The 22476-nt window shown below is 39.1% G+C and overlaps 1 protein-coding gene across 4 annotated transcripts in view; it reads left to right on the forward strand.

Annotated features, from left to right (window-relative positions):
• Positions 1-22476, forward strand: part of LOC133610462 (protocadherin-15-like) — a 345402-nt gene that overhangs the window by 318611 nt on the left and 4315 nt on the right. For 2 of the 4 annotated variants that reach the window (XR_009815878.1, XR_009815879.1), the window contains 3 exons: positions 16952-17056; positions 19957-20762; positions 22446-22476. The exon at positions 22446-22476 is cut by the window's right edge and continues 28 nt beyond it. Coding sequence is in view for 1 of the 4 variants with exons in the window: in XM_061966744.2 (XP_061822728.1) it covers positions 16952-17056; positions 19957-20658 (807 nt within the window). In the remaining 3 variants the exon portion in view is untranslated. Of the gene's footprint in view, positions 1-16951; positions 17057-19956; positions 21012-22445 lie in introns of those variants that run through there. The other 2 variants (XR_009815880.1, XM_061966744.2) reach the window with 2 other exon arrangements.

Consider the following 22476-nt stretch of genomic DNA (forward strand, 5'->3'; position numbering starts at 1 on the left):
TGTTCCATAGTTTTACTCCGCATACAGACACACAAAAACGTTTAGGAGTGGTTTGAGCTCTCGGCAATGAGAAACATCCAAAGCCTCTCAAGTTATGAGCCTGCACTCGTCTTATAAGACATTAGTTGTTGCTCATAATTGTGAGCACTAATACTTACCCAGTATTCATGCGCAGTGATTGATTCTTACAGTGCATTCGGAAAGTATTCACAGCGCTTTTGTTAAGTTATACAGCCTTATTCCAAAATGGAATAATCATTTGTGTCCTCAAAATTCTACACACATAATGACAATGTGAAAAGTTGAAAAACAAAAAGAGCAAATTTATTAAGAATAAAAAACAAAAAAATCGCATGTAAATAAGTATTTACAGCAGTGGTTCTTAACCTTGTTGGAGGTAACGAACCCCACCAGTGTCATATGCGCATTCACCGAACCTTTCTTTAGTAAAAAATAATTTACAATTTTTTTCCAAAGTTTTTTTTACTGGTGCACAAAATGAACCGTGCATGAACATCACCTTGTTCAAAGAACAAAACCAACACAGTGCATAAACTCACAACAAATTACACACCTGCAAATCACATGGAAAATTAGAGGGAACATTGTTTGGGGGTATCCATAATGCGCTGATAGAGAAAAGTTTTTATTTACACGATGAGTCGGGTGTGTCTTGACCTCCGCGGCGGAGGATCCGCCGAACCCTTGAGGCCGACTCACCGAACCCCTAGGGTTCGATCGAACCCAGGTTAAGAACCACTGATTTGCAGCCTTTGCCCAATACATTGTTGATGAGGAACTGGGAGACTAGTCAGGATAGAGGGAAAGATGAATGCAGCAATGTAATGCCTCCTTTGCTGCAAAAAGGAATGGGCGAAACTGCTCAAAGATAGGTGTGCCAAGCTTGTGGCATCATATTCAAAAAGACTAGAGCAGTGGTTCTTAACCTTGTTGGAGGTACTGAGCCCCACCAGTTTCATATGCGCATTCACCGAACCCTTCTTTAGTGAAAAATAAAATGTTGGAGTTTTTTTTCAAATACAAGACAAGGTTATATGTTTTTGGTAACACTTTAGTATGGGGAACATATTCTAAGTAACAAAGACTTAATTTAGAGTTTTTTGGATACTAGGGGAACATATTCTAAGTAACAAAGACTTAATTTAGAGTTATTTGGTTAGGGTTCGGGCCAGGGTTAGAGGGTTTGGGTTCTAATAAGGCCATGCCAAATAAGGCATTAATAAGTACTTAATAATGACTAGTTAAGAGCCAATATGTTACTAATTTGCATGTTAATAAGCAACTAATTAATGGTGAATATGTTCCCCATACTAAAGTGTTACCATGTTTTATTACTGGTGCACAAAATGAACCGTGCATGAACATCACCTTGTTCAAAGAACAAAACCAACACAGTGCATAAACTCACAACAAATTACACACCTGCAAATCAGTGTGACTTCTGCTGTTGCCGTATCCGTAATACGCCGATAGGGACAAGTTTTTATTTACACGATGAGTCGGGTGTGTCTTGACCTCCACCGAACCCCTGAGCCCGACTCACCGAACCCCTAGGGTTCCATCGAACCCAGGTTAAGAACCACTGGATTAGAGGCTGTAAATGCTAAAGGTGCATCAACAAAGTATTGAGCAAAGGCTGTGAATACTTATGTACATGGTTTTTTTTTTAGTTTTTTTTTTTTTAATAAAGTTGCTAATTAAAAGAAATTAATAAAAAAAATCACATTGTCATTATGAAGTATTGTCTGTAGAATTTTGAGAAGAAAAAACAGAATTCATTCCACTTTGGAATAAGGCGGCAACATAACATAATGTGGAGAAGTGAAGCGCTGTGAATACTTTCCGGAGCACTGTAAGTATTGCACACACCAATTGATGCATAGTGTGCTAATAGGTGCCCCCACGAACAGGGATACTTAATAAATGCATACTTATCTCTGCGTTTAGGCCTCTTGTCCACGCACAAACGCATACTTTTGTCCTTAAAAATGCAGACTTTTGCAAACGCCGGCCAAAGTGTAGAGTTCCAAACATGGCCTTAAACGAAGACTTGTACTCCTCTGATGACGTCACGGTTGTGCGCTGTCATTTCCAAAGCTCAACAACACTGCTTTGCAGGCTTTAAACACACCAAAGGAAGACTTACTGTTAGGGATGATACTCGAAACCGGTTTTCCCGGTTGTTCGATAAGAAAAGAACCGAGTCCTCGGACTCGAATCCCATTTTGAGAACCGGTACCCGTTATCGAGACCACTATAGTAAAGAAAAAGAGTTGGTTCTTTATTCGAATCCCTGCGAACGAATCCCGTCCCGACCAGAAATGCTCCGTGTGACATCTCAAGAAATGACGTCACGTAGCTCAGTCATTAGGCGCAGATAGGGAAACCAGGAAAAAAAATGGACCGGAAAAAGCGCTCCAAGGTGTAATAAAGTTCAAAACAAAAAGGTATAATCCAATGAATAACTTTACTGAGAGATTTGAGCAGGGTACAAACACATGACGAACACTTTTACGACCAACCGGAAACATAGCAACCAGGCTAGCAACGCACCTCCTTTACGGCAGCTGTCGCAACGTTCTTAAAGCAACCGCAGCACATACATATATATACAACATCTCCCTTTTTTAACTTTTGTTTTTCTTTCCTTGTAAACAAAACAAAATCACACCGTATATGTGTTGTCTGTCTAATTATAAATAATGCAGACGAGGCGTGTTGGCTGAGTTCTTGACGTTTACTTTCACAGCGTGCTCATAACCTCATTCTTAGCTGCCGGGTGGCGACATGCAACAACACATTTCGGGGCTACCGCGCAGAGGTGTGGACTCGAGTCACATGACTTGGACTCGAGTCAGACTCGAGTCATGAATTTGATGACTTTAGACTCGACTTGACAAAATGTAAAAAGACTTGCAACTCGACTTAGAATTTAACATCATTGACTTGTGACTTCACTTGACTTGAGCCTTTTGAATTGACATGACTTGACATGACTTGCTACTTTCCCCAAAACCCAAAGATGAAAAAGTTATTCGGGAGCGCTCCGTATTTTTCATTGTGTACTTGTCTATCAGCGTTGCGTGTGTCAGCTGGTGTGGTCTCAGTACAACAGCCAATCAAATTAGATCTACTTTGTTTTCATCACACAGCATTCATCCAATCAAATTGCAGGACAACCAACGAAGAAGACATGTCCAAACCACACGCCAGTGAACAAAAAATGATACCTAAAATAATTTTGTTTGGGTATAAAAATTACGAGGTGGTCAACACAAAACGGTTTGCAGTATGCAACACATGCGGTTCGAAAATTACTGATGGAGAGGCAACAACTTCCAACTTCGTCCGGCATTTGAAGTTGCACAAAGAACGGTAAGTTTTGAATGTAAGATAATGTTTATTGGCTAAGTAACGTGACTTTTATTTGCTGTGTAGTTAAATCAGTGAGGCTGTAAACTCACTGCTAACGTTATAACGTTATTGCAAACACGGGAATCTGTTGCAGTTCACTACCTTATTCATACTTTTTGTTCAGTGATTTTTTTTAAGCAGGGTTACGTTAGTCAACATATCACACGTAACGTTAGACGGCGGTCAGCAGCACCGCGTATTTTAGCCACCTAAAAAAAGACAAAAATAGTAAAATAAAGGTCAGTTAAAATGTATACTATATTATGAATATGTGTACCGTTTTAGCTAGCTTTCTGACATACTGTTGGTTGTTTACCTCAGTGGTCCCCAACCACTGGTCCGTGGATCGATTGGTATCGGGCCGCACAAGAAATAATTTTTTTTCTTTTTCTTTTTTTAATTAAATCAACATAAAAACACAAGATACACTTACAAGTAGTGCACCAACCCAAAACAACTCTCTCCCCCCTTTTGTTCTGGGCATTGAACATGAAGACTCTTCCTTCACTATTCCGAGTGGCCATGAGAGTCTTGGCAGTGCCTGCCTCCAGTGCTCCAGTGGAGCGAGTTTTCAGCCATGGTGGCATCATACTACGCCCCCATCGTGCACAAATGACTGACAGACTCTTGGCTAATTTGGTGTTTTGCAAATGCAATGCAGCATAGGGCCCTGACTTATAAAAAGTACAACTTTTTTGTTATGTTCACGTATATGTCGTGTTTTTTCAATGTTAACACTTTTGTACAAATAAGTACATTTGCACTTTATTTTTCAATGTGTTTGTTCTGTAAAGGAATGAGTTAATGTTTAAAATGACTGGTTAATAGTGCTATTATAAAGTGCAATGTCAGCACAATTTTCTTTCCTGCAATTTAAAATGCACTTGTTTTAATAAATAAATACAGCGTTTGAAAAGCATACACAATCTGTGTTAATATATTAGTCTGTGGTTAAAAGGACTTGAAAGGACTCGAAACTCAAAATGCAGGACTTAGGACTTGACTTGAGACTTTCCAGTCTTGACTTTGGACTTGACTCGGGGCTTGCCTGTCTTGACTCGGGACTTGACTCGGACTTGAGGGCAAAGACTTGAGACTTACTTGTGACTTGCAAAACAATGACTTGGTCCCACCTCTGCTACCGCGCATGCTCGTCACTCCCGTGTAGTTGTTATATTCCTAGCTCATAACATCACATCTTTCCCCATATAAAGAAATAATGTTAACTCAATAAAGTGTATTTCTTTTTTTAGCTTTAACTTTTCATTTTTTAGCATTGTAACCACATTTGCAAAGAACCTTTCTCTTCATAGAATGTTCTTTCAATAAAGAAAAAGTGCAAAAATGTCAAAGCATCATAACAAACAGTTATGTCAAATAGCAGCAGAAGTGCACTTTTTGGAGAGCTGTATTATTTTCAGTTTTATTATTATTTATACACCTATAGTATCACAGAGACAGGTTGTTTTTGTGTTACTGTATATATTTGTTTTTCTGAAAAATCCCACTTAATATACTTTGGGTAACAACAGTCAATATTTATTGTATTTTATTTTTTTAGGGGGTTAACAGTCAATATTTATTTATTTATTAGATTCTATTTTTTTCTTATATAATAAAAGTGAGCTTTTGTTAAACCAAATATTGTGTGTTTTTTTCCATATACAACAACCTATCTGGACTCGATAAGAGAATCGATAAGGAATCGGTTCGATAAGAGGATTCGATAATAGGCTCGAACTCGATAATTTCTTGTCAAACATCATCCCTACTTACTGTATGTTTGAACGTAGACATGCAGCTATTTTCACTTTGAATTGATGAAAAAGACACATCAAAATGGGCTTTGCGACACTCCCGCCAGCACCAATGACAGTCGGCTGTTTTGGATACGATCGCTGTCAAGACTTTTTGCACTTTGTCATAAGATACAACATTAAGTCATGTTTTTAGTCCTTATTTAACGACAGATCATGAAGTCAACTTACGTGTGTTGCTTCCATTTGTGTAGATCAGTGCTTCTCAATTATTTTCTGTTACGCCCCCACTCCGGGAGCTCTTTAAACACTAAAAGAGATTCATAATGTTTCCAGGGCTCTGTGTAAGTGCAGGTTGGTTTTTAAAGATAATGTTCATGTTATTCTATGTCTGGTAAATGAAAATAAACATAACAGATAACAGAGGTGTAATGCCACCAAGTCAGCTGTTGCTGCTTTTTCAGGCTTCCGACTAGACAAAATGTGCATGGTAGCAAGTGTATGTGTTTGTGTGTACACTGCAAAAAGTCAGTGTTCAAAAACAAGAAAAAAAAATACACAAATTAAGGGTATTTTATTTGAACTAAGCAAAATTATCTGCCAATAGAACAAGAAAATTTGGCTTGTCAAGACTTTCCAAAACAAGTCAAATTAAAGCTGCAAGCAGCGATGGACGGGACCGACTTTGACGGCACATAAAATCCAAACCGGAGCAGTAATTAAAACTCTTTGGTCAACTTTTAATCAGAAGAGTTCAATCTCTCTCCTGTGATAGTTTGAAGCCGACACGACAAACGCGCTCAGAGGAGATAATGTTTGAAAAAAGGTAACCGGTTTTTACAAAACTTTTGTTTTGAAGGGGGATTGCAAACTTCCTGTTGATTTCTGCTGGGGGTTGTCAATATATGAAATTAAGTTTTAAGTGAGACCTACATAGAGGTTTTTGTTTCATGTCTCTAAGACATTCCTACTGGGAGTTACAGGCAGTTTTGTCTGAGTTTTCTTCCTAGGAGCAGTTGTGTCTGTGCTTTCTTCCTAGGGGGCGCTAAAGCGCAATTTAAAGTTTTGGGGTTGGGTTTTTTTTTATTAGATCACAATTTTTGCCAGTCCTGATGTGTGTGTCCAGTTTGGTGAGTTTTGAAGCATGTTAAGGGGGTCAAATTACAGCTCAAAGAGGCAAAAGTGACTGTTTTTACAAAACTTTTGTTTTGAAGGGGGAATTGCCAACTTCCTGTTGATTTTTGCTGAAGGATGTCAATGTATGAAATCTAGGTCTAAGTCAGACCTACATAGAGGTTTTTGTTTCATGTCTCTACGACATTGCTACCGGACGTTACAAGCAGTTTTGTCTGTGTTTTTCCTAGGAGGCGCTAGAGCGCAATTTTGAGTTTTGGGGTTTGGTTTTTTTATTAAATGGCAAATTTCTCCAGTCCTGATGCGTGTGTCAAATATGGTGTGCTTTGAAGCATGTTAAGAGGGTCAAATTACAGCTCAAAGATGCGGCAGATAATAATAATAATAAAACGCACAAAATACAATAGGGTCCTCTGTCCCAAAGGGACATAGCGGTCCCTAATTAGCTAACCTCAATGAACCCAAAAATACCTTAAAATAAGTATATTCTCACTAATAACAACTGTACTACTATATGAGTACGTATTTTCTATTGTTTCATTGAAAATAAAACAGCAAAGTCCATTTGGCTGTCATCTGTTTTAATATGAGACACAATTGTGTCAAAGTCATGATTTTTTTTTCATGCTTGAAATAAGAAATTATTATTTTAAAAAAGTGTTATACTTGTGAGTGTTAATGACACAGCTTTTCATCAGTTGATATTCTAGTTTCAAGCATGTTTTACTCAATATAGGTCATAACATCTCAGCTACAAGCTGTAATATCTTACTGAGATCATTTAGGACCAACACTCTTAAAACAAGTAAAACACTCTAACATAAAATCTGCTTAGTGAAGAATTATCTTATCAGACAGAAAATAAGCAAATATCACCCTTATTTGAGATATTTCATCTTACTTAGATTTAAATTTTTTGCAGTGTAGACATGGACACTTTTGAAACTACACTGGTGTGGCTGGAGATCGTTTTAAGCCCGGATATGCGTTTTTGAAACACGTCGTGTTTGTGTGGACGTGGCCTAATAATAGTTGCATAGTGAGCTCATAGTTGCCTCGCAAGACTTGGTGACATTACACCTCTGTTGATATAATGGTTACTGTGATACACTAGATCAGGGGTCGGGAACCTTTTTGGCTTAGAGAGCCATGAAAGCCAAATATTTTAAAATGTATTTCCGTGAGAGCCATATAATATTTTTTTTAACACTGAGTACAACTAAATGCATGCATTTTTAAGCAAGACCAACATTTCTAGAGTATAATAAGTCTCTCATTATTTTTAATAACACTGTTATTCTGAAGCTAACCAATAATAAATAAAATACTTCTTACCATGACCTCCACTGGCTGCCTGTCAAATACAGAATCACCTTTAAAATACTCCTCACCACCTACAAGGCACTCCATAACCTGGCACCACCCTACCTCTCTGACCTCCTCCAGCCACACGTCCCGTCCCGTTCCCTCAGGTCTAGTGATGCCGGCCTCCTGGAAGTCCCCAAGACTAGGCGCCGAACCAGGGGCGACAGGGCCTCCTCCGTGGCTGCCCCCATCTCTCTGGAACGCTCTCCCCAGGCACATCAGAGATGCCCCCTCCCTCCCTACCTTCAAAGCCACCCTAAAAACTCACCTCTTCACATTAGCCTTTCCAAACTGACCCTGCCCTAGGTGTCTCTTATTTATTTATTTTATTTTATTATTATTTTTTATAATAAAGTTGTTTTTATCCCCCCCCCCCCCCCCCCCGCTATATAAATCCCAGGTATTATTATTATTATTACCATTAATGCGACTTCTTGAACAGGTGCGGTAGAAAACGGATGGATGGATTAAAATGCATGAGAATGTTTTATATTTTGAACGTTATTTTTAACACTGTGATGACCAGCGGAATTATTCAGTACTTATCCTGTTAAGTAATGTCAGCTAAGATTTATCTGAGAGCCAGATGCAGTCATCAAAAGAGCCACATCTGGCTCTAGAGCCATAGGTTCCCTACCCCTGCACGAGATGTACAATGACATGTTCATTATATTAACAACCTGCCTGCACTTACAGAGCCCGGGGAACATTATGAATCTTTCTTTAAGTGCCTAAAGCGCGCATGGGCTGCTAAAACCTAACACTTGTGGAATATATAACACGTTTAATCGTCAATATAATAATATATGTGCAGTAGAGTGTATATTATTTCTAAAAATCAGCTCACATTATCAATGAGCCAAGGATACCTCTTGAATGTTTAAGTGCCTACAGTGCACGGACGAGCGTGCCGCTGCAAAATTACAACTCATTCAATCATCAGTACTCTCTAACAAGGAGGAAGGATATGTCATGTTTTTTTTTTGTTATTCGTGGAAGACTCACAGCAAAACAAAAGGAATGATGTCCGATAATGGCTTTTTTGTCGATATCCGATATTCCGATATTGTCCAACTCTTAATTACCGATTCCGATATCAACCGATACCGATATATACAGTCGTGGAATTAACACATTATTATGCCAAATTTTGTTGTGATGCCCCGCTGGATGCATTAAACAATGTAACAAGGTTTTCCAAAATAAATCAACTCAAGTTATGGAAAAAAATGCCAACATGGCACTGCCATATTTATTAATGAAGTCACAAAGTGCATTATTTTTTTTAACATGCCTCAAAACAGCAGCTTGGAATTTGGGACATGCTCTACCTGAGAGAGCATGAGGAGGTTGAGGTGGGCAGGGTTGGGGGGGGCGGGGTTGAGGTGGCTTTAGGAGGTAGCGGGGGGTGTATATTGTAGCGTCCCGGAAGAGTTAGTGCTGCAAGGGCTTCTGGGTATTTGTTCTGTTGTGTTTATGTTGTGTTACAGTGCGGATGTTCTCCCGAAATGTGTTTGTCATTCTTGTTTGGTGTGGGTTCACAGTGTGGCGCATATTTGTAACAGTGTTGAAGTTGTTTATACGGCCACCCTCAGTGTGACCTGTATGGCTGTTGACCATTGCATTCACTTGTGTGTGTGAAAAGCCGTAGATATTATGTGACTGGGCCGGCACGCAAAGGCAGTGCCTTTAAGGTTTATTGGCGCTCTGTACTTCTCCCTACGTCTGTGTACCACTCCGTACAGCGGCGTTTTAAAAACTCATACATTTTACTTTTTGAAACCGATACCGATAATTTCCGATATTACATTTTAAAGCATTTATCGGACTGCCGATATTATCGGACATCTAAAAAGGAACACAAGTAAGTAAATAACTTCATGATCTGTTGCTAAAGGGCTAAAAAAATTTATTTCTTAGGACACAAAGCAAGAAGTCTTGCTTGCCAAAGTTGTCCCATCAGCTGGATGTCCGACCGCGATCGTATTCAAAACAGCCGACTGTCTTTGGCGCTGGCGGGAGGGTCTGAGCGTCTTTCAAAGCCCATTTGGATGCGTTTCTTCATCAACATAGAGTAAAACTAGCAGTATGTTTATGTTCAAATAGTATAAGTCCTCTTTAAAGGCAGTGTTGTGTACTATATCGTGAGCACAGGAAATGACAAGTGCACAAGTGTGACGTCATCACAAGTCGCCGTTGAGCCGTTGAGAGTTGTGAAACTCTTCCCCTCGGCCAGCATTTGCAAAAATGTGCGTTTTTAAAGACCAAAGTATGCGTTTGCGTGTGGACAAGTTCAAGTATCTAGTGATTGTGCACACAAATAGTTATCTGGTGATTGTGCACACAAATAGTTATCTAGTGATTGTGCACACAAATAGTTATCTAGTGATTGTGCATACAAATAGTTATCTAGTGATTGTGCATACAAATAGTTATCTAGTGATTGTGCACACAAATAGTTATCTAGTGATTGTGCATACAAATAGTTATCTAGTGATTGTGCACACAAATAGTTATCTAGTGATTGTGCACACAAATAGTTATCTAGTAATTGTGCACACAAATAGTTATCTGGTGATTGTGCACACAAATAGTTATCTAGTGATTGTGCATACAAATAGTTATCTAGTGATTGTGCACACAAATAGTTATCTGGTGATTGTGCACACAAATAGTTATCTAGTGATTGTGCATACAAATAGTTATCTAGTGATTGTGCATACAAATAGTTATCTAGTGATTGTGCACACAAATAGTTATCTAGTGATTGTGCATACAAATAGTTATCTAGTGATTGTGGACACAAATAGTTATCTAGTGATTGTGCACACAAATAGTTATCTAGTGATTGTGCACACAAATAGTTATCTAGTGATTGTGCACACAAATAGTTATCTAGTGATTGTGCATACAAATAGTTATCTAGTGATTGTGCACATAAATAGTTATCTAGTAATTGTGCACACATAGTTATCTAGTGATTGTGCACACAAATAGTTATCTAGTGATTGTGCACACAAATAGTTATCTAGTGATTGTGCACACAAATAGTTATCTAGTGATTGTGCACACAAATAGTTGTCTAGTGATTGTGCACACAAATAGTTATCTAGTGATTGTGCACACAAATAGTTATCTAGTGATTGTGCACACAAATAGTTATCTAGTGATTGTGCATACAAATAGTTATCTAGTGATTGTGCACACAAATAGTTATCTAGTGATTGTGCACACAAATAGTTATCTAGTGATTGTGCATACAAATAGTTATCTAGTGATTGTGCACACAAATAGTTATCTAGTAATTGTGCACACATAGTTATCTAGTGATTGTGCACACAAATAGTTATCTAGTGATTGTGCACACAAATAGTTATCTAGTGATTGTGCACACAAATAGTTGTCTAGTGATTGTGCACACAAATAGTTGTCTAGTGATTGTGCACACAAATAGTTATCTAGTGATTGTGCACACAAATAGTTATCTAGTGATTGTGCACACAAATAGTTATCTAGTGATTGTGCATACAAATAGTTATCTAGTGATTGTGCACACAAATAGTTATTTAGTGATTGTGCACACAAATAGTTATCTAGTGATTGTGCACACAAATAGTTATCTAGTGATTGTGCACACAAATAGTTATCTAGTGATTGTGCATACAAATAGTTATCTAGTGATTGTGCACACAAATAGTTATCTAGTAATTGTGCACACAAATAGTTATCTAGTGATTGTGCACACAAATAGTTATCTAGTGATTGTGCACACAAATAGTTATCTAGTGATTGTGGACACAAATAGTTATCTAGTGATTGTGCACACAAATAGTTGTCTAGTGATTGTGCACACAAATAGTTGTCTAGTGATTGTGCACACAAATAGTTATCTAGTGATTGTGCACACAAATAGTTATCTAGTGATTGTGCACACAAATAGTTATTTAGTAATTGTGCACACAAATAGTTATCTAGTGATTGTGGACACAAATAGTTATATAGTGATTGTGCACACAAATAGTTATCTAGTGATTGTGCACACAACTAGTTATCTAGTGATTGTGCACACACATAGTTATCTAGTGATTGTGCATACAAATAGTTATCTAGTGATTGGGCACACAACTAGTTATCTAGTGATTGTGCACACAAATAGTTATCTAGTGATTGGGCACACAAATAGTTATCTAGTGATTGTGCACACAAATAGTTATCTAGTGATTGGGCACACAAATAGTTATCTAGTGATTGTGCACACAAATAGTTATCTAGTGATTGTTCAAACAAATAATTATCTAGTGATTGTGCACACAAATAATTATCTAGTGATTGTGCACACAAATAGTTATCTAGTGATTGTGCACACAAATAGTTATCTCGTGATTGTGGACACAAATAGTTATCTAGTAATTGTGCACACAAATAGTTATCTGGTGATTGTGCACACAAATAGTTATCTAGTGATTGTGCACACAAATAGTTATCTAGTGATTGTGCACACAAATAGTTATCTAGTGATTGTGGACACAAATAGTTATCTAGTGATTGTGCACACAAATAGTTATCTAGTGATTGTGCACACAAATAGTTATCTAGTAATTGTGCACACAAATAGTTATCTAGTGATTGTGCACACAACTAGTTATCTAGTGATTGTGCACACAAATAGTTATCTAGTGATTGTGCACACAAATAGTTATCTAGTGATTGTGGACACAAATAGTTATCTAGTGATTGTGCACACAAATAGTTATCTAGTGATTGTGCACACAAATAGTTGTCTAGTAATTGTGCACACAAATAGTTATCTAGTGATTGTGCACACAAATAGTTATCTAGTGATTGTGCACACAAATAGTTATCTAGTGATTGTGCATACAAATAGTTATCTAGTGATTGTGCACACAAATAGTTATCTAGTGATTGTGCATACAAATAGTTATCTAGTGATTGTGCACACAAATAGTTATCTAGTAATTGTGCACACAAATAGTTATCTAGTGATTGTGGACACAAATAGTTATCTAGTGATTGTGCACACAAATAGTTATCTAGTGATTGTGCACACAAATAGTTATCTAGTGATTGTGCACACAAATAGTTATCTAGTGATTGTGCACACAAATAGTTATCTAGTGATTGTGCATACAAATAGTTATCTAGTGATTGTGCACACAAATAGTTATCTAGTGATTGTGCACACAAATAGTTATCTAGTGATTGTGCACACAAATAGTTATCTAGTGATTGTGCACACAAATAGTTATCTAGTGATTGTGCATACAAATAGTTATCTAGTGATAGTGCACACAAATAGTTATCTAGTAATTGTGCACACAAATAGTTATCTAGTGATTGTGCACACAAATAGTTATCTAGTGATTGTGCACACAAATAGTTATCTAGTGATTGTGGACACAAATAGTTATCTAGTGATTGTGCACACAAATAGTTGTCTAGTGATTGTGCACACAAATAGTTGTCTAGTGATTGTGCACACAATTAGTTATCTAGTGATTGTGCACACAAATAGTTATCTAGTGATTGTGCACACAAATAGTTATCTAGTGATTGTGCATACAAATAGTTATCTAGTGATTGTGCACACAAATAGTTATCTGGTAATTGTGCACACAAATAGTTAACTAGTGATTGTGGACACAAATAGTTATATAGTGATTGTGCACACAAATAGTTATCTAGTGATTGTGCACACAAATAGTTATCTAGTGATTGGGCACACAAATAGTTATCTAGTGATTGTGCACACAAATAGTTATCTAGTGATTGTGCACACAAATAGTTATCTAGTGATTGTGCACACAAATAGTTATCTAGTGATTGTGCATACAAATAGTTATCTAGTGATTGTGCACACAAATAGTTATCTAGTGATTGTGCACACAAATAGTTATCTAGTGATTGTGCACACAAATAGTTATCTAGTGATTGTGCACACAAATAGTTATCTAGTGATTGTGCATACAAATAGTTATCTAGTGATTGTGCACACAAATAGTTATCTAGTAATTGTGCACACAAATAGTTATCTAGTGATTGTGCACACAAATAGTTATCTAGTGATTGTGCACACAAATAGTTATCTAGTGATTGTGGACACAAATAGTTATCTAGTGATTGTGCACACAAATAGTTGTCTAGTGATTGTGCACACAAATAGTTGTCTAGTGATTGTGCACACAATTAGTTATCTAGTGATTGTGCACACAAATAGTTATCTAGTGATTGTGCACACAAATAGTTATCTAGTGATTGTGCATACAAATAGTTATCTAGTGATTGTGCACACAAATAGTTATCTAGTAATTGTGCACACAAATAGTTATCTAGTGATTGTGGACACAAATAGTTATATAGTGATTGTGCACACAAATAGTTATCTAGTGATTGTGCACACAAATAGTTATCTAGTGATTGGGCACACAAATAGTTATCTAGTGATTGTGCACACAAATAGTTATCTAGTGATTGGGCACACAAATAGTTATCTAGTGATTGTGCACACAAATAGTTATCTAGTGATTGTGCACACAAATAGTTATCTAGTGATTGTGCACACAAATAGTTATCTAGTGATTGTGCACACAAATAGTTATCTCGTGATTGTGCACACAAATAGTTATCTGGTGATTGTGCACACAAATAGTTATCTAGTGATTGTGCACACAAATAGTTATCTAGTGATTGTGCACACAAATAGTTATCTAGTGATTGTGCACACAAATAGTTATCTAGTGATTGTTCACACAAATAGTTATCTAGTGATTGTGCACACAAATAGTTATCTAGTGATTGTGCACACAAATAGTTATCTAGTGATTGTGCACACAAATAGTTATCTCGTGATTGTGCACACAAATAGTTATCTGGTGATTGTGCACACAAATAGTTATCTAGTGATTGTGCACACAAATAGTTATCTAGTGATTGTGCACACAAATAGTTATCTCGTGATTGTGGACACAAATAGTTATCTAGTAATTGTGCACACAAATAGTTATCTAGTGATTGTGCACACAAATAGTTATCTAGTGATTGTGGACACAAATAGTTATCTAGTGATTGTGCACACAAATAGTTGTCTAGTGATTGTGCACACAAATAGTTGTCTAGTGATTGTGCACACACATAGTTATCTAGTGATTGTGCACACAAATAGTTATCTAGTGATTGTGCACACAAATAGTTATCTAGTGATTGTGCATACAAATAGTTATCTAGTGATTGTGCACACAAATAGTTATCTAGTAATTGTGCACACAAATAGTTATCTAGTGATTGTGGACACAAATATTTATCTAGTGATTGTGCACACAAATAGTTATCTAGTGATTGTGCACACAAATAGTTATCTAGTGATTGTGCACACAAATAGTTATCTAGTGATTGTGCATACAAATAGTTATCTAGTGATTGTGCACACAAATAGTTATCTAGTAATTGTGCACACAAATAGTTATCTAGTGATTGTGCACACAAATAGTTATCTAGTGATTGTGCACAAGCTACATTCAGCACGTGTTACAACAGCGTGGCTTCGTAAAACAAGAGTGCGGGTACTTTCCTGGCCCGCCTGCAGTCCAGACCTGTCTCCCATTGAAAATGTGTGGCGCATTATGAAGCGTAAAATACGACAGCGGAGACCCCGGACTGTTGAATGACTGAAGCTCTACATAAAACAAGAATGGGAAAGAATTCCACTTTCAAAGCTTCAACAATTAGTTTCCTCAGTTCCCAATCGTTTATTGAGTGTTGTTAAAAGAAAAGGTGATCTAACACAGTGGTGAACATGCCCTTTCCCAACTACTTTGTCACGTGTTGCAGCCATGAAATTCTAAGTTAATTATTATTTGCAAAAAAAAATAAAGTTTATGAGTTTGAACATCAAATATCTTGTCTTTGTAGTGCATTCAATGGAATATGGGTTGAAAAGGATTTGAAAATCATTGTATTCTGTTTATATTTACATCTAACACAATTTCCCAACTCATATGCAAACGGGATTTGTAGTTATCTAGTGATTGTGGACACAAATAGTTATCTAGTGATTGTGCACACAAATAGTTGCCCAATAATTGTGCCCAGAAGTGCTCGGTGGTTGTTGATTATTAAAAGGATGTATAATTATATAGTAATATTTGTGTACCGTATTTTCCGCACTATTAGCCGCACCTAAAAACCACAAATTTACTCAAAAGCTGACAGTGCGGCTTTTAACCCGGTGCGCTTTATATATGGATTAATATTACGATTCATTTTCATAAAGTTTCGATCTCGCAACTTCGGTAAACAGCCGCCATCTTTTTTCCCGGTAGAACAGGAAGCGCTTCTTCTTCTACGCAAGCAACCGCCAAGGTAAGCACCCGCCCCCATAGAACAGGAAGCGCTTCTTCTTCTACTGTAAGCAACCACCCGCCCGCGTAGAAGAAGAAAAAGCGCGCGGATATACCGTACGTTTCATTTCCTTTGTGTGTTTACATCTGTAAAGACCACAAAATGGCTCCTACTAAGCGTCAGGGATCCGGTTCATGAAAAGACGCAATCTCTCCATCCGCACACGGATTACTATTTCACAGCAACTGATATTCCTGTGAACCGCACTGTCGATACAACGGGAGCACGTACGGTGAATATTCGCACCACAGGGAATGAGAAGTCATCCTTCACTGTGGTTCTAGCTTGCCATGCTAATGGCCAGAAACTTCCACCCATGGTGATATTCAAAAGGAAGACCTTGCCAAAAGAGACCTTTCCAGCCGGCGTCATCATAAAAGCTAACTCGAAGGGATGGATGAAGAAAAGATGAGCGAGTGGTTAAGGTAAGTTTAAGTTTACGCGAAGAGGCCGGGTGGCTTTTTTCACGCAGCTCTGTCCATGTTGATATACGTATGTTTGTGATTGCACATTTGCGTACATTTTGGGAGTGAACAGAGTTGTTAGAACGCTGGTTTTTAATATATTATTAAAGTTTGACTGACCTATCTGACTGTTTTTTTGACATTCCTTTAGCGCAGTTAGATGCGGCTTACAACACCGGGCGGCTTATAGGTGGACAAAGTTTTGAAATATGCCGTTCATTGAAGGCGCGGCTTTTAACCCAGGGCGCCTTATGGTGCGGAAAATACGGTACACATTGTAGTAATCTCTTCCAAACAATACTTAATGAAAATCCCTATTGTTTATTTTCTTTGCTAAAATATTTGCTCTGGTTTTGGGGGACGACGCCTCCACGGCAACAGGTGAGAAGACACCCTCAAGGAGGCACATTCCTGCCACGCCCTGTCTACCGCCGGGCGCATCCCCCGCCTCACCACGTGCCCCCAAAAGAGGTCCCATTGCCCCTTGTGAGTGATAAAACCCAGGCTGATAAAACACAAAATGGTGTGGTGTCACCAGGAAGCTCAAAGCCTGTGAGTTTGGGGACTGTAGCCAAGTTGAAGGCTCTCGTGAGCTCCCTGCTGCCGTTTGCTAGTAAAACCGCCGGGCCGCCCCCGTCTCTCCACCCACCTTGGAACAAAGCCCGAATTAAACCATTGGAAGATTCTGGCAAGGTCTTTGAGAGAGAAGTAGGGAGTCAAGAAGAAATGGAAAGAACCAGGGACGAGGTGGACACTCTTGGAAGGATCAAGATGACAGGAAAGACAGCTTCACAGAGGCCTGGTTTGGTCTCCAACGGTGGTCTTCACATGGATAGGAATTATTTGCAAGGGCTGCCGATGAAACAAAAGCCGTATGAGACTCTTGGTATGTCCCTCGCCAGGAGGCTCAAGGGCCCTGCGAGGGTGGGCGGCCAAGTGTGGGGCGATGGCGGAAATAGAGGAGGTGAGAGAGGTAGAAGGGTGTGTGGTTCTGTAGGAGACATGAGTGTTTCTGCTCTCGTGTCGGGCAGAGACGGTGCAGCACGGGGGGACAGGTGTGGGAACAGGTGTGGGAACAGGTGTGGGGACAGGTGTGGGGACAGGTGGGGTCGGGAGGTCGGAGGAGAGGGCGGGTCATCAGAGCGATGGCAAAGAAGGTTCAATGAGCAGCGTTTTTCTGAGCGCAGAGAGTCCGACTCCACTATCCCAAGCTCCTCCAGCGTGTCCACAGAGCGCGAGGAGACAGAATCTGACACGGAAAGTCCCTCGGCGTCTTTGAGCCATGACGGGTCCGGTTCTGGTAGGGAGTCTGGAACAGAGAGCGAAGACGACGGGCCAAGAAATCGGGCGCGTCCTAAGAGACGAGGCGGGGCGAGAGAAGGAAAAGGCAAAGCTTCAAAAACACATGGAGACAAAACGGAGAGTTCGCCACCGCAGACGGACGACTTGTCCCCCATCATGGAGGACACTGAGGAGGATACTGGTCACATGACTGAACGGGATGAAACGGAAGCTTGAGATGCAGATTAGCTCAACCCTACAACGTCTCCTTGGAGATGTTCTTCTTTGCCTTGAAGTAAGACTGGCTTTGCTGTCACTTGATCAAACTTGCCTTGGTTTGTGGTTTTTGATCTGATCTGGTATGTGTTTCTATCACTCTCACTGATGCTTGGTGGCTTTTAACGCACTTCTTTGCTGCTCCTGAACCTCTTCCAGCATCCTCTTTCAGTCCTGTCCCTGCTTCCTGTGCTGTGTTTGCTGTGTGCGGACCGTGCGAGTAATAAGAAACCCATGTTGTCCGCTTTCTGAAGTACTACTAGGAACTTCAACCAGAGAACGTCGGCCAAGGAACAGTTTAGTTTCCAAACTGATACAAACTTGCAGGTTAAACACAATATTCGTAGGGTTAATGTTTAATTGGATTTTTGCAACCAAGTGACGGCACAAGTGACTTCAAGGCAATTTATACACGAGCAAGCACTTTGGTGATAGGGGCTAGGAAAAACCTCAAACACAACCCAACTTTGACAAGCGCTAGAGGGACAGAATAGAGGGACATGTGTCAGGTAAAGGGGAAAAACAATGACCGTGTTCTTAGACTACAGCGTTCTTTTATTGAACAGTCAAGTCTTTATAGGACAAAGACAGACAAGTCCAGTGTGTTCAAAGCTCAGTGACCGTGGTTCTTTCTGGGGCAGGGCTGATGAGTTGCTTGGTGATTTTCAAGCTTTATTTTGAAAGTGAGGATATGGCATTAAAACATTCCCGTCACCCTAAATCCTGTCATTTGTTCCTCCTGTCAGGGACTATGACTTTGGACATACTGTAGGTGCACTTTGTTTTTGCAATAATCATCAAGTCAAAAGAGCAGTTTGCAAGCATCCTTGGAGTAGAAGGCTAGAACTGCTAGATATTATAAGCTTTAAATGAAAACAATAAGCTGCATTTGGTTTTTAGTAGAGATGTCCGATAATATCGGCCGATAAATGCTTTAAAATGTAATATCGAAAATTATCGGTATCGGGTTCAAAAAGTAAAATGTATGACTTTTTAAAACGCCGCTGTACGGAGTGGTACACGGACGTAGGGAGAAGTACAGAGCGCCAATAAATCTTATAGGCACTGCCTTTGCGTGCCGGCCCAGTCACATAATATCTACGGCTTTTCACACACACAAGTGAACAGCCATACAAGTCACACTGAGGGTGGCCGTATAAACAACTTTAACACTGTTACAAATATGCGCCACACTGAACCCACACCAAACAAGAATGACAAACACATTTCGGGAGAACATCCGCATCGTAACACAACATAAACACAACAGAACAAATACCCAGAACCCCTTGCAGCACTAACTCTTCCAGGACGCTAAAATATACCCCCCCCCCCCACCCCCCAACCCTGCCCATCAATAATGCACTTTGTGACTTCAATAATAAATATGGCAGTGCCATGTTGGCATTTTTTTCCATAACTTGAGTTGATTTATTTTGGAAAACCTTGTTACATTGTTTAATGCATCCAGCGGGGCATCACAACAAAATTAGCCCTAATAATGTGTTAATTCCACGACTGTATATATCGGTATCGGTTGATATCGTAATCGGTAATAAGAGTTGGACAATATTGGAATATCGGATATCGGCAAAAAAGCCATTATCGGACATCTCTAGTTTTTAGTGATTCTCAAACTGCGGTGGTACGCCAAAGAATCACTTAATTAAAGGTTCAAACAGTGTTACTGTTCAAACTGTGTGTAAGTGGCCAAGTATATTAAATCTAAATGTTTATACCGTAGGTGTATACGCGCAAACCAAATACAATCTAGGGTCGTTTTATTTTCCGGGCTTTTTGGTGTAACTTGTCTTCTGTGTGTTTCCCAGCACGGCGGCCGCAAGCGTCGCATCAAGCTGGTGTTGGACCGCGAGTACGAGACCAGCTCCACCGGCGACGACAGCGCCCCGGAACCCCAACGCGGCCGCCCCGCCCCCTCCACGCTAAACAACCACAGCAATGTCAACGGCGGCCTCTACGTGGCCCAGAACGGCTCCATCATCCGCACCCGGAGAACGGCGACCCCAAACAGCAAGCCCCCGTCGCCCGTCTTCAGCTCACGGCTGGCCAAGCACTTTAAAAAAGTGGATAAAATGGCGGCCACATTGGAGGAGAAAATACCCCTGAGTGGTGCTAGAACTGTACCGCAGGGCGGCGCCCAAACCTTGCGCACCTTTAAGAGCCCCCCCACCCCCTCCTTCAGTAACTCTGACATCCATAAGACGGTCAACGTCTTTGACACCCGACAATCCAGCGTATCCTCCGAGGTGGACGTGGACGCTCACGAGCAGCCCCCCGACTCTGACTCGGGGACCAACGGGGCTCTGCCGCACACGGGGACCACCGAGGACGGGGACGGACTGGGGCAAGGCGAGAGGGAGTCCAGTGTGGACGCCGGCAACAGCGATGCAGACGAAGGTCTGGTCATGAGGGGTCTTCCTCAGTGTGCCGGTGAGAGGACGCAGGAGGAGCAAGGAGAGCTTTGGATGGGAGCCTGGAACAACGTCCACATCCCCATGACCAAACTATGACTCACCCTTTGTGGACGCTTCAGTGCCAAGCTGAGTCAGCATGTCATCAACGAGTCCTCAAACCACAATGACCCTTTAAGACACACGGAAAGCTAAAGAAGAAGGTTAGTCGCCTTCCACTCGACCTTCTACAAACACTTTTTCGACGACTCGTCTTGTACCGTTTTCAACTTGGCTTTTGGTCTTTGTCACGTTTCCTGGCAAGCCTTTGCCAAAAATAAAATCCATCAACCACTGACATCTTTATGGCGCCAATACTGTCCTCTTGTCTTACGACTGTTGTAAGGTGAGAACTCTTCAATTTCCTACTTGGTCACAAGCTCAACTTCTGTGTAAGCTACTACATATTGTTAGCTATTATACATACTAGGTTAAGCAGGGTTTTACTATTAAATATACACATTTAACCAGTATATATACATCAATATACATATATATCTTAATATAGTATATATGTTAAGGAATTAATTTTACAATTTACATTTACAATTCCTAAAAATAAATTCCTTATATGTATATATACAGTATATGTGTATGTATACATATATATACACATATATATATATATATATATATACACATATATATATATATATATATATATATATATATATATATATATATATATATATATATATATATATATATATATATATATATATATATATATATATATATATATATATGTGTGTGTGTGTGTATATATATATATATACCGCTATACCGGGGCTGTATAGCTCGGTTGGTAGAGTGGCCGTGCCAGCAACTTGAGGGTTCCAGGTTCGATCCCCGCTTCCGCCATCCTAGTCACTGCCGTTGTGTCCTTGGGCAAGACACTTTACCCACCTGCTCCCAGTGCCACCCACACTGGTTTAAATGTAACTTAGATATTGGGTTTCACGATGTAAAGCGCTTTGAGTCACGAGAGAAAAGAGCTATATAAATATAATTCACTTCACTTCATATGTGTACTGTATATATGTATATATATGTGTGTGTATATATATATATGTGTGTATATATGTGTATGTATATATATATATATATATATTTGTGTGTATATATATGTGTATGTATATATATATATATATTTGTGTGTATATATATATGTGTATGTATATATATGTGTATATATATATGTGTGTGTGTATATATATATATATATATGTGTATATATGTGTGTATATATATATATATATATATATATATATATATATATATATATATATATATATGTGTGTGTGTGTGTATATATGTATGCATCCAGATGTATATATACATATGTATAGACATACATATACATGTATATATACATGTATATGTATGTCTATATATGTGTATATATACATGTATATGTATGTCTATATATTTATACATACAAGTATATGTATGTCTGTATATGTTTATGTATATATGTATGTATACTGTTGGCCCAGCTGTTGTAAGCTGTCTCTACCTGGTGTGGACCACTCCTCTATGACCTGGATGGAGACCACCTACAACCCTCTGCTTGCCCCCAATGGATTGGACTCTCACATGATCATGAATGATGAAATTTTTTAGCCCTTCAATGGACCTGTGATTAGGGTCTGTATAAATGAACTTTGATTGATTGATGATCTCAGAATTTGATAAATGTGTATTTTTTTTTTTTAAGGAAATATGTTTTTATCTAAATATGAATGTGTAGGATTTTTCTTTTGCTACCGTACTAGCCAATAGACCATTGTTCTAAAAGAAGTAGAATTCAGAAAAATATAATTTTAATAACGTTTCTTTCCTCGCAGGTGATCGCCGTGGCAACAAGTACGTAACAAC

The sequence above is a fragment of the Nerophis lumbriciformis genome, linkage group LG11 (genome assembly GCF_033978685.3).
Source record: "Nerophis lumbriciformis linkage group LG11, RoL_Nlum_v2.1, whole genome shotgun sequence".
In the NCBI taxonomy this organism is placed as follows: domain Eukaryota; kingdom Metazoa; phylum Chordata; class Actinopteri; order Syngnathiformes; family Syngnathidae; genus Nerophis; species Nerophis lumbriciformis.